This window comes from Oncorhynchus nerka, linkage group LG13 (genome assembly GCF_034236695.1).
Source record: "Oncorhynchus nerka isolate Pitt River linkage group LG13, Oner_Uvic_2.0, whole genome shotgun sequence".
NCBI lineage: Eukaryota > Metazoa > Chordata > Actinopteri > Salmoniformes > Salmonidae > Oncorhynchus > Oncorhynchus nerka.
Window position 1 is genome coordinate 44,862,897 of NC_088408.1, and position 13,238 is coordinate 44,876,134.

Consider the following 13,238-nt stretch of genomic DNA (forward strand, 5'->3'; position numbering starts at 1 on the left):
CCTCTGAACAGTTGATGTTGAGTTGTGTCTGTTACTTGAACACTGTGAAGCATTTATTTGGGCTGGAATTTCTGAGGCTGGTTACTCTACGGAACTTATCCTCTGTAGCAGAGGTAACTCTGGGTCTTCCTTTCCTTTGACGGTCCTCATGAGAGCAAGTTTCATTGTGCGTAGCACTTACAGAAACTTTCAAGGTTGTTCGAATTATCTGGATTGACTGAAATTCATGTCTTAAATTAATGATGGAATGTTCTTTCTCTTTGCTTATTTGAGCTGTTCTTGCCATAATATGGACTTGGTACTTTACCAAATAGGGCTATATTCTGTATACCACCAATTACCTTGACAAAACACAACTGATTGGCTAAAACGCATTAAGAAGGAAAGAAATTCCACAAATGAACAAGGCACACCTATTAATTGAAATGCATTCCAATGTAGTGGAATATTCTAAAAAAAGTGAGAGAGACTTTGTCATTTCTTCAAACAATCATCTTTAATTAATATTGATTAATTATTGCAATAATGGAACCGTTGACCCCACGCTCGGAAATGTGTGTTGCCGAGAGCTTAACTGATAATGAAAAAACAGAGATCTTATATAGGACATAAAAATATTTAGTCCGGGCTGGTTCCACCCCTCCCATAAGTCACCGTGGTCCATCTCCTGGTTATCTGCACGGGATGTTAGATGCCAGGAAGATAAGACAATGAGGGATTGTTCTAAACTCTTCCAGGCTATCTCTATCTCGGGTCACACAGACCACATCTTGTCTGTGAATGCCGGCTTTGGGTTTTTATCACAAAGTCTTTGTCAGTTCAAGCTATCTCTAACAAAACCCATTTTCCTTGACCAACCACCCAGACTAACTGCAGGAAGCAGAGTGGAAACCATCCCTTTACAGAAACCCAGCACTTAACAGAACAGAAATGTCTTACTATTAGTGAAGTATATAATTGTTAACTATTAATATCAAACAAATCAGGTAAATACATAATTTTTCTATCACACTCGTGAAGCTGGTTGAGAGAATGCCAAGAGCGTTCAAAGCTGTCATCAAGGCAAAGGGTGGCTACTTTGAAGAATCTAAAATCTAAAATGTATTTTGATTTGTTTAATGATTTTTTGGTTACTACATGATTCCATATGTGTTATTTCATAGTTTCGATGTCTCCACTATTGTTCTACAATGTAGAAAATAGTTAAAATAAAGAAAAACCCTTGAGTAGGTGTGTCCAAACGTTTGACTGGTACTGTACCCTACAGCACCAGTCAAACAGTATCAGTATCGACACTTGTTGTTTTGACACACACACACACACACACGCACGCACGCACGCACACACACACACATACAGAGAGAGAGATGCATGAACACACAAGCACGCCCACACATGCAAACAAGCACACACACACATTCGGACAGTATTGAGTTTCAGAGTACAGTTAGTTGTTGTGTACAACAGTGTTCTGATGTGAGAGGGGTGAACAGGGCCAAAATCTGAAATGTTCTTCCCCTGGAAAGAAGGGAGACAGAGGAGAGGAGAGCGGGAGAGGTTTATGCAGGTGTTCTCTCAGGGCTATTAGGCCATCCATTTCTCCCCTTTAATTGACTGCCTTTTGTCTGCCTCCACTGACCTCTCTTCCCATTTGTTCTCTCTCTCTTTGCTCTTTTCCTTTCCAGCTCTCTCTCTCACACAAACACACTCTTTCTGTTTGTCTCCTACTCTTTGTCTTGCTTTTATTCTGACTCTTCCTCACTCTTGGCCATTTCTGTCTCTTTCTCGCTCTTTTCCTCTCTCTCCTTGTTCTCTCTCTTTTATTTCACTCTCTCGCTCTCATTTTCTCTCTCCCGCACACGCTCAATCCCCCCTTCTCTCCTTCTGGTCAGTGGTGTCTGCATGCTTCTGTACAGGCTAGGCACCCAGCTCTTTTCCTCATGTTAGCAAACTGCCATCATCGTCTAATATCTAATGCTCTGTATGGAAACGGACTGTGAAAGCCAGGGAGAGGAACCTTCATCAGTTCCTCTATAACCCTGAGTATTAAGGGAAAGGTTGTCTTATTCTCTCACTTTTTCTTTCGTTCCTCCTCTCTCTCTCTTATTCTCCTTCTCTAACCAGGTTTCCATCAAACCTTTTTCTGCAAGTAGAGTTCATGTCGGATAAAAACGATTAAAGGTTGATGGAAACAGAACTTTTCATATGTTGACAAAAGAAAAATAAGCTTGACAAGGTGGGATCTTTTTCTCTCTATAAAATAAATGATGCAAGAAATATCTGTGGAAACACTTTTATTTTCATATAACGTGGAGTGTGTTCCTCACACAGTGCCTCATCGGGAAAGCATGCAGTTTATTAGGCTATAGATGAAATAACATCAAATTAACTTCACAGGGTGGTGAAAGTGCAAGGTGATGATCTTGATGCTCCTTTCCAATAAATATTGATGGTCTTATTCAGGAGACATGATCATCAATGCTTGGCTGCCATTTGACAAATAAAAATTATCTAGTTTTTCTGTCCATAATAATCTCATAATGTAAGCTATACCCGCACTGTATCTACGAGCTGTTGGATAGAGGGCATGGGCCAATAACAGAGTGGGCACACTTGCTATATAATGCAACATTTTTGGTGAAAAAAACATCAGTTGAGTTGAAAATGCAACGGAAACCCATTGAACTTGTTTTTTATTAATCGGTAATATTTTTATGTGCACTACGCCATCACGCACAGCCTTTTATATGCAACAAGTCAATTTGATGGAAACACATTTTCGAATATTTACATGAAAATGGGTCGCCCATTTGATGGAAATCTAGCTAGTGTCTGTCTGTCTGTCTGTCTGTCTGTCTGTCTGTCTGTCTGTCTGTCTGTCTGTCTGTCTGTCTGTCTGTCTGTTTGTGTACCCCTCTCGTCTTTGTCTATCTGTCCTCCTTATTCTCTCTCAGCTCAGCTTCTCTTTGTCCCCTCTCCCCCTCCACTCAAAAATGGGATTGTTCTCCTTTCTTTGTCCTGTTGGACTGAATCTTAATTTGAGAGTAACATGGTTATGAACATAGTTTGAGATGAACAACATTCTGCTAGCAAACCTGCAATCTTTGGAAAATAAAATTGATGACCTACGCGAAAGAATAAACTACCAATGGGACATTCAAAACTGTATTATCTTATGCTTCACGGAGTCATGGATGAACAACGACATTATCAGCATACAGCTGGCTGGTAATACGCTGTATCGGCAGGATAGAATGGCGGCGTCTGGTAAGACAATGGACGGTGGACTATGTATTTATGTAAATAACAGCTGGTGCACAATATCTAAAGGAGTTTTGAGGTTTTACTCGACTGAGGAAGAGTATCTAACGATAAGCTGCAGACCACACTATCTACTTAGAGAGGTTTCATCTGTACTTTTCGTAGCTGTCTACATACCAACACAGACTGATGCTGGCAGTAAAACCGCACTCAACGAGCTGTATTCCACCATACAGGAAAACAGGAAAACACTCACCCAGAAGGGCGCTCCTAGCGGCCGTGGACTTTAATGCAGGGAAACTTAAATAGTGCTTACCAAATTTCTATCAGAGGGAAAACTGGACCACCTTTACTCCGCACACAGAGATGCATACAAGCTCTCTCTTGCCCTCCATTTGGCAAATCTGACCATAATTCTATCCTCCTGATTCCTGCTAACAAGCAAAGATTAAAGCAGGAAGCACCAGCGACTCGATCAAAAAAAAAGTGGTCAGATGAAATAGATGCAAAGCAACAGGACTGTTTTGCTAGCACAGATTGGAATATGCTCCGGGATTCCTCCGGTGGCATTGAGGAGCACACCACATCAGTCATTGGCTTAATCAATAAGTGCATCGATGATGTCGTCCCCACAGTGACCGTGCCTAAATACCCCAACCACAGACCATGGATTACAGGCAACATCCACACGGAGGTAAATGCTAGAGCTGCCACTCTCAAGGAGTGGGACTCTAACCGGGAAGCTTATAAGAAATCCCGCTCTGCCCTCCGACGGACCATCAAACAGGCAAGCGTCAAAACAGGACTACACCGGCTCTGACGCCCCTTGGATGTGGCAGGGCTTGCAAACCATTACAGACTACAAAGGGAAGCAAAGCCGAGAGCTGCCCAGTGACACGAGCCTACCAGATGAGTTAAACTACTTCTATGCTCGCTTCGAGGTAAATAACACTAAAACATGCATGAGAGCACCAGCTGTTCTGGAAGACAGCGTGATCATGCTCTCCTCAGCCGATGTGAGTAAGACCTTTAAACAGGTCAACATTCACAAGGCCGCAGGGCCAGACGGATTACCAGGATGGGTACTGTGAGCATGCCCTCACCAACTGGAAAGTGTCTTCATTGACATTTTCAACCTCTCCCTGTCCGAGTCTGTAATACCAACAAGTTTTAAGCAGACCACCATTGTCCCTGTGCCCAAGAACACTATGGTAACGTCCCTAAAAGACTACCAACCCATAGCACCCACGTCTTTAGCCATGAAGTTCTTTGAAAAGCTGGTCATGGCTCACATCAGCACCATTATCCCAGAATCCCTAGAACCACTCCAATTTGTATTACTCCCTAACAGATCCACAGATGATGCAATCTCTATTTCACTCCACACTTCCCTTTCCCACCTGGACAAAAGGAACACCTACTGTATGTGAGAATGCTATTAATTGATTACAGCTCAGCATTCAACACCATAGTGCCCTCAAAGATCATCACTAAGCTAAGGACCCTGGGACTTAACACCTCCCTCTACAACTGGATCCTGGACTTCCTGACGGGCCGTCCCCAGGTGGTAAGAGTAGGTAACAACACATCTGCCACGCTGATCCTCAACACAGGGGCCCCTCAGGTGTACGTGCTCAGTCCCCTGCTGTACTCCCTTTTCACTCATGACTGCACGGCCAGGCACAACTCCAGCACCATTATTAAGTTTGCCGATGACACAACAGTGGTAGGCCTGATCACCGACAACGATGAGACAGCCAATAGGGAGGAGGTCAGAGACCTAGCTGTGTGGTGCCAGGATAACAACCTCTCCATCAACGTGATCAAAACAAAGGAGATGATTGTGGACTACAGGAAAAAGAGGACCGAGCACTCCCCCATTCTCATCGACGGGGCTGTAGTGGAACAGGTTGAGAGGACCCACATCACCAACAAACTAACACCAACAAACAAGCACACCAAGACAGTCATGAAGAGGGCACGACAAAATCTAATCCCCCCCCCCAGGACACTGAGAATATTTGGCATGGGTCCTCAGATCCTCAAAAGTTTCTACAGCTGCACCATCAAGAACATGACTGATTGCATCACTGCCTAGTATTGCAACTGATCAGCCTCCGACGGCAAGGCACTACAGAGGGTAGGGCGTATGGCCCAGTACATCACTGGGGTAAAGCTTCCTGCCAACCAGAACCTCCTTACCAGGTGATGTCAGAGGAAGCTCCTAAAAATTGTCAAATACTCCAGCCACCGTAGTCATAGACTGGTCTCTCTGCTACCGCACGGCAAGCGGTACCGGAGCGCCACGTCTAGGTCCAAGAGGCTTCTAAACAGCTTCTACCTCCACGCCATAAGACTCCTGAACATCTAATCAAATGGCTACCCAGACTATTTACATTCCCCCCTTTTACACCGCTGCTACTCTCTGTTGTTATCATCTATGCATAGTCACTTTAATAACTCTACCTACATGTGCATATTACTTCAATTACCTTGACTAACCGGTGCCCCCGCACATTGACCCTGTACCCCCTGTATATAGTCTCACTATTGTTATTTTACTGCTGCTTTTTAATTACTTTTTACTTTTATTTCTTATTCTTATTCTTATGCTTATTCTTATTGTTTTTTAACTGCATTGTTGGTTAGGCACTCGTAAGTAAGCATTTCACTGTACGTTCTACTCCTGTTGAATTTGGCGCATGTGACTAATACAATTTGATTTGATATATACGTTAAAGACATGTTTCATGAATACATGAAAGTTTAAATGATCTCAATTTAGGATTAAGTCCACATTAACCATTTTTAATTCCTCCTAAGTGTCAACTATACGTGTGAAAATGCCCCCCTGGAATTGATTATCTGCAATTAACTGTTGGGTCATAGATCCTAATCGCCATTAAAATCCAACATTTTGGACTGCAAAACCAGAGCCCTCAGATTTTAGTCATCCCCATCACCATTACTGTTCACCTTATCTGATAATTATCACTCTAGTCAAGATGGAGACTACACTACAGTAATCTCTTCCCTTGCTGCTGGCCGTTGATTCGTCCGAAGCCCAGATGTGAACATTAAACAAGCTTCCTCCCGAGTTAATGGTTGACCTTTGGCTCCGACTCTGCGATGAGAGCAAAAGTCTACTTTTACAGTCACTTTATGTAATCTTAACAATGGACCAGAGTATGATAATGACCCATTTTGATAAGAGTCTTGAACGAGAGAGCGATGGAGAGAGAGAGGGGGGGGTGAAGGGAATGAGTCTGAGGGAGGGAGATAGCGATACATTCCCCTGCCACACACACTGGCCTAATTTGTGACGGATATTGTAGTTTTCTTCCTGACAGGGTGAAATATTCTGACACACTGTAAGATTGCGAGGAACGAGCTTTGTGACACAGCACTATTTAAATGGAGTTAGCCACTAGGGAGGGTTAACCATTTCTCCATTAGTCTTTCATTTGGTCCGTCTACAAAAAGAGTCTTGGAATAAGGGTGATGATCTTGGACCAGGTACTCCCTGTACATATAATTTTAATCATTACATTCTAAAAGGCTAAACATTTTAGCACACTCTACCTTGCATAGTGCCACTCCATTTTTGACAAGAATTGGCAGGATTATTTCACTGAAAGACAGCAAACGATTTAAGCTTGACTATATTAACACACTTCTCTTAATGCACTGTACATTTTCACGTTCTACTCCTGTTGTATTCGGTGCACTGACTTCTATACCAAAATGTTGTGGAGTGACTTCATTTCAGTGCCTGCATATGCATATTAAACATGATCACTCAGCAGGTTCTAATGAGCAGTTAACTACGACACAAGCCTACCAGATGAGATAAATCACTTCTATGCAAGCAACACTGAAGCATGCATGAGAGCATCAGCTGTTCCAGATGACTGTGTGATCGCACTCTCCGTAGCCGACTAAAGTAAGACCTTCAAACAGGTCAACGTTTTTTTTTTTAACTAGGCAAGTCAGTTAAGAACAAATTCTTATTTTCAATGACAACCTAGCAACAGTGGATTAACTGCCTTGTTCAGGGGCAGAACGACAGATTTTTACCTTGTCAGCTTGGGGATTCGATCTTGCAACCTTCGGGTTACTAGTCCAATGCTCTAACCACTAGACTACCTGCCGCCCATAACATTCACAAGGTCGCAGGGCCAGACGCATTACCAGGACTTGTACTCAGAGCATGTGCTGACCAACTGGCAAGTATCTTTATTGATATTTTCAACCTGTTCCTGACCGAGTCTGTAATACCAACATGTTTCAACCAGACCACCGTAGTCCCTGTGCCCAAGAACACCAAGGTAAACTGCCTAAATGACTACCGACCCATAGCACTCACATCCGTAGCCATGAAGTGCTTTGAAAGGCTGATCATGGCTCACATCAACACCATTATCCCAGAAACCGTAGACCCACTCCAATTTGCATACCGCACCAAAAAATCCACCGACGATGCAATCTCTATTACCCTACACACTGCCCTTTCCCACCTGGATAAAACAAACACCTACAGGAGAAGGCTATTCATTGACTTTGCAGAGACTTGGAGCTGTAGCTGAGTGACTGGGTGTACCTGGGTGTACCTCCACCAGCCTACCAATCCTAGCTACAGGGTTTCTCGGCTGTTGCCATGGCGCTCGACACACGGCTGTCTCACATCTGTACAACTTACTCATTAGTCTCTGAGACAGACCATCCCTCCATGCCACTCGTAACGGCCCTCCTTCAGCGAATGAACTTCGTAGAGAATTTGTGGTTTTGAACCAGAAGTCCATTTTTACATTCAATCTTTTCTGCTTCAATTAGTATTTCACACCAGTTCTGTCCGTGCTGTTTGAATCATACACCATTCTGTGAAACATAAACATATATAATTCTAGGAACTGCCTGGATTTAGAAATGGTGCTCTATCAAATTCCTTTCATGGAAGTAGATTCCTTTAAACCACAGCCAAAATAACTATCATGGTAATTAATTCATGCATCCTTAGTCTTTGTAGCATGAGAGGGAGTAGAAAAAAACCTTTTACATGGAACGGGTTCTACCTGGAAACAAAAAGGTTTCTCCCCATAGATTCTCTCATGGGGACAGCAGAATAAGCCTTTCAGGTTCCACATAACACCTTTTTTTATAAGAGTGTTTCCCCCTCGACGGGGCTTCTGATCTAACTATTTACTAGTTAACAACAAATCACGTGTGTCATATAAAATATATTCCCCCCACCCAGTATTGTAATCAAAACCAGAAAGCATGTAGTCCTTGGCTCAGACCATGTAGTAGTGCGGGCTCAATAGCATCTCATTATTGTACCAGATCTTGAGAATCATCTGCACATGTGATGGAAGAATGCACTGTGCATGCAGAGGGTTGCAATTCCATAGAATTGGGGATAGTTTAACCAAAATATATATTTTTAAAGTTAACCGTTATATGCTAACTATTTTGAGGAATACGCTAAATTCCCCAAATTCCAGGGCTTAAAACTTCCCATTGAAATTTTCCGGAACAATTCCGGAAATTTACCCGAAAGTTTCCGACCCTTTGCAACCGTAATTATAACGCCCTCTCCAAGTCTCTGTTAAAGAGACTGTATCAATTGCTTTTCCCCTCTATGCATAGCTTTTTCCCTGGCATGAACTATAGTACAGTGCAGGAAGCACTCATTTTGGGACTCACTGAGCAGGTCAACTCAATTTGAAGGGGCATAGCATGGTGTTGTAACTCCATGCAGGACTCTGTTCTCGTTAATTACTGTAGCTTTCTGAGATCACCTCTCTCAGTGATGCAATAGCTTGCAGTCTGATGTGTCGGTTAAGCATTTGTAAATTAGGCATGACTATTGTGATGTTCAAACCACAGAAGAATTGTGCATGGTGATGACAATTATTGATGAAGCCTTTAGCTGGTAGAGCCTGTTTCTTCTTCTCTCGGTCATTGCTTTTTCTCCTGCCACTGCTAGGAGGTCTTCTCTTTGTTCCCTCTCTCCCTCTATATGTCCTCCTCACTCCTTCCCTTCCCATCTTCCTATGCTCTCTTCCTTTGGTCTCTCACTCTCTCTCTCATCACACTTTCTCTCTGTCTCTCTCTCTCCTTTCTCCCTTTGCAGAGGGTCTGGGACAGCGGGCTTTGGTCCTCTTTCATTTGCTCTCTCCCTCACTCCCTCTCTCATTCTTCCTCTCACTCACTATCTCTCTCCTCTGCTATAATTGAATCAATAAACCAGCTTTAATGCTCAGTGAAACTCGTTCAGCTTGGATCAAGTCAAACTGTCAGCTCGCCCAGGAAACATAGCTATGGGGAAGAAACTTTGGACTCCTGAACTCTGGAATGATGCATCTGAAAATGTTTCTTTGAGTTTCATTCATCCTCCCCATTTAGTCATTCAATTTGAAGTCTCGAGCAAAGCTTTTGGGTGGTGCAGAACAGATCTAGTCAGATGTAGTCAAAGTCCATTCTCAGTGGTAGGCTTTGTTGAATGGTGGACTTTGAATTTTGAGGGGAGTTTACATAAAAGTTTTTCGTTGATGGTACTGTCATCTAATACATGTATGTTATTGGGATTATTAGGAGGTCTATGGATTATTTATTGAGGTATTTGGATGTTAAACTACTACTACATAATAACCTTATCTGTAATCGATTTTAGAGTCCTTTCAATACTATACATTAGTCGCTGTCAATTCGGTTCATGATTCTGGACAGCATTTTCCAATCATGGAGATTGTAAGTAATTAAAAAATTCAAAGGGGCTTAGTTCACTACAGAGAGAGAGAGAGAGAGAGAGAGAGAGAGAGAGAGAGAGAGAGAGAGAGAGAGAGAGAGAGAGATCCAATCACCATGGTAACTGCACTTCACTGAGAGGTTTGGACGGTGTGGGTGGAAGGATCCTTGGGCTTTGTGGTAGTGCTAACCGTTAACGTCCACGGTCTACAAACTGAACCTCCCTGATAAGGTGTCTGAACTAGAAGGGAGAGAGAGGGAGTCATGACTCCTTAACTCACCTCCCGTCCCCTCTAATCGTTGTTAATTACACAGACCAGTAAGTGAATGCAAATGCAGCTCTTCTCAGTTGACAGTCCAAAACACCATAATAAAGCTAGCTCTCTTTCCACTGCTCATATCAACTAACGCATGTCGATTATGACACCGTTGTTTAATAGGAAAGGACATGAAGGGAGCTGAGAAAATAATATGCATAGCTATAATAGCCTTCGCAATATCCATCATCTGCCCACACTTCAATGTCACATATGTTGTGTTGGAGGAGAATCCATTGTAATTATGGGAGGAGGAAATTGAGATTTAACCTTGTTGTTCTTTCGCCTGTTCTTTTATCCTTCAGGAGGAATATTTGAATCCATCGAAAGCGGCCCGTCGGGAGCAGAAGAACTCGCCTTTAAATTTGCCTTGAACACAATCAACAGGAACCGCACCCTGCTGCCCAACACCACACTCACATATGACATCCAGAGAATAAACATCTTTGACAGCTTTGAGGCCTCCAGAAAAGGTGATTGGCTGAGGAGGAAAGGAAGCAGACCTGGGGTGTGTTCATTAGTGCACACCGTAGCAAAATATTTTGCATCGGGAAACTATTATCAAAGAAAACAAGCTTTTCTTATTGGACATTTTCAGGTTAGTCCCTCCCTGTTATAGCCGTTTGCTTCTGTTTGGTTGCTAGTGAATACACCCTTGGCTTAAAATAAATGCTGAGCGGTTGTTTGAGCCTGCCTGGAGTGTCAGATGGGCGGGGTTTGAATTTTTGGGACAATTCCATAACTAAAGTGCGCACAGAATCCAGGACTGAGAGAGAGAGAGAGAGAGAGAGAGAGAGAGAGAGAGAGAGAGACGCAAATGCGTGCACAGGAACAGAGATCTAACGAGCACACGAGGGGACAGCTTTATTACAGGCCATAGTGTCTCTAACTGTCTTAATCTCCCCCATAGAAACAACAGTGACAGCTTTATTACAGGCCATAGTGTCTCTAACTGTCTTAATCTCCCCCATAGAAACAACAGTGACAGCACCGTCAACAAAAACGGAAGGGATCTTTTGCAGCTCTGTAGAAGCCTGGGTCTGTACTTTGTCAATGGTAGGTTACAGGGGGACTCTTTGGGGAGATTCACCTACTGCTCACCTCTTGGTCACAGTACAGTAGACTATATGATCACAGACATTGACCCTTTCTCTCTCAGCTCATTCACTGTCAAGCCACTAACACCTCTGTCTGATCACAGCCAAATTACGTTGTTCCTCAAAAGAACAGACATGGAAACAACCACACATTCACAGCCCAATAAGCTGTACAACATCAGAAAGTCATACAGATGGGCCCAAAACAGCACAGAAGAATAGCAGAAAGCAACCTGGAACCCAAATATCCAAACACTCTTAGATAACTTTCTGGATACCACATTCACTCAGTAAAGAAGGCATCAATCTGGCAGTACAAAACATCAACTATATATTCAGGCAAACGGCAAAAGAAGCACAATTGAAATTGATAAAAAAACAAAACAAAAAAGACCACAGATGACAACTGGTTTGGTGCAGATTTTAAAATGATAAGGAATAAACTTAGAACACTATCCAACCAAAAGCACAGAGACCCAAATAATGGTGAATTACGCCTTCATTACTGTGAGACTTTAAAACTCGATAAACGTACACTCAGAACCAAAAAAGCACAGTACAACAGCAAGCAGCTGACACTAATTGAGGAGTCCATTAAACACACACTTCTGGCAAAATTGGAAAAAACTTTTAAAAATCTAAACAAGAGGAATTAGCGATACAAAATGGTGACATATGGACAACCCATTTTAAAACCCTCTACAACACTGTTCAAATTGACACAAACGCAGAACAACGCCAAATTCATGAGAAGTTGAATGGATTAGAAAAAGCTATAAAGGACAATCAAAATCCACTGGACTCTTCAATTACTGACCAAGAGCTCTATAAGAAACTTCAGGCTCTCAAATTTAAAAAGGCATGTGGACCTGATGGCATCCTAAATGAGATGCTCAAACTCACTAGTGCAAAATTTGAAATGGCTATATTAAAACTGTTTAATTTGATCCTGAGTGTAGGTTATTTCCCTGACATCTGGAATCAAGGACTCATAACCCCGATCTTTAAGAACGGAGACAAATTTGACCCTAACAATTACAGAGGAATTTGTGTGAACAGTAACCTGGGGAAGGTTTTCTGTGGTATTGTAAATATAAGAGTTCTAAACTTCCATAATAAGCACAATGTCTGAGGAAAAGCCAAATTGGATTTATACCAAAACATTGCACAACTGATCATATTTACACCCTACACACCCTGATAGACATGTCCACCAAAATAATACCAAAATATACGCTTGCTTTATCGGGGGCGGGGCCTTTGCCAGGGTTGCAATCTGAGCCCTGCACTCTTCAATATTTACAGTAATGAATTGGCCACTATTCTAAAAAAATCCTCAGCCCCTGGTGTTAGTCTCCACAATTCATAAGTTAAATGCCTACTCTTCGCAGATGACTTATGCCTGCTGTCACCCACAGCACATGGCCTACAGTAGAGCCTGGACCTGCTAGAGCAGTACTGCCATTGGTACAAAATATATAGAGTACTGTACACACTACAATTACTTAGGTTTAAAAATAAGCTCAACTGGACACCTTAATGAGGCAGTGAATGAGCTGAGAGAGAAAGCACGCTGGGCATTCTACCTATTAAAATTTGGCTAAAACAAATTGAATATTTCATTGAACCAACTGCACTTTATGGCAGCGAGGTGTGGGGTCCACTTGCAAAACAAGATTTCATCAAATGGGACAAACACCCCATTGAAACCGTGCATGCAGAGTTCTGTAAGATTCTCCTACATGTCCAGAGGAAAACTACAAACAATGCATGTAGGGCAGAATTAGGCCAATATCCACTAATAATAAAAACTCAA

General features: G+C 42.5%; 1 protein-coding gene across 1 annotated transcript in view; it reads left to right on the forward strand.

Moving 5' to 3' along the window:
- LOC115139560 (glutamate receptor ionotropic, kainate 2) overlaps nucleotides 1–13,238 on the forward strand; it is a 203,997-nt gene that overhangs the window by 30,007 nt on the left and 160,752 nt on the right. The window contains 1 exon segment of the mRNA XM_029677090.2: nucleotides 10,631–10,798. Within this exon segment, the coding sequence (XP_029532950.2) occupies nucleotides 10,631–10,798 (168 nt within the window).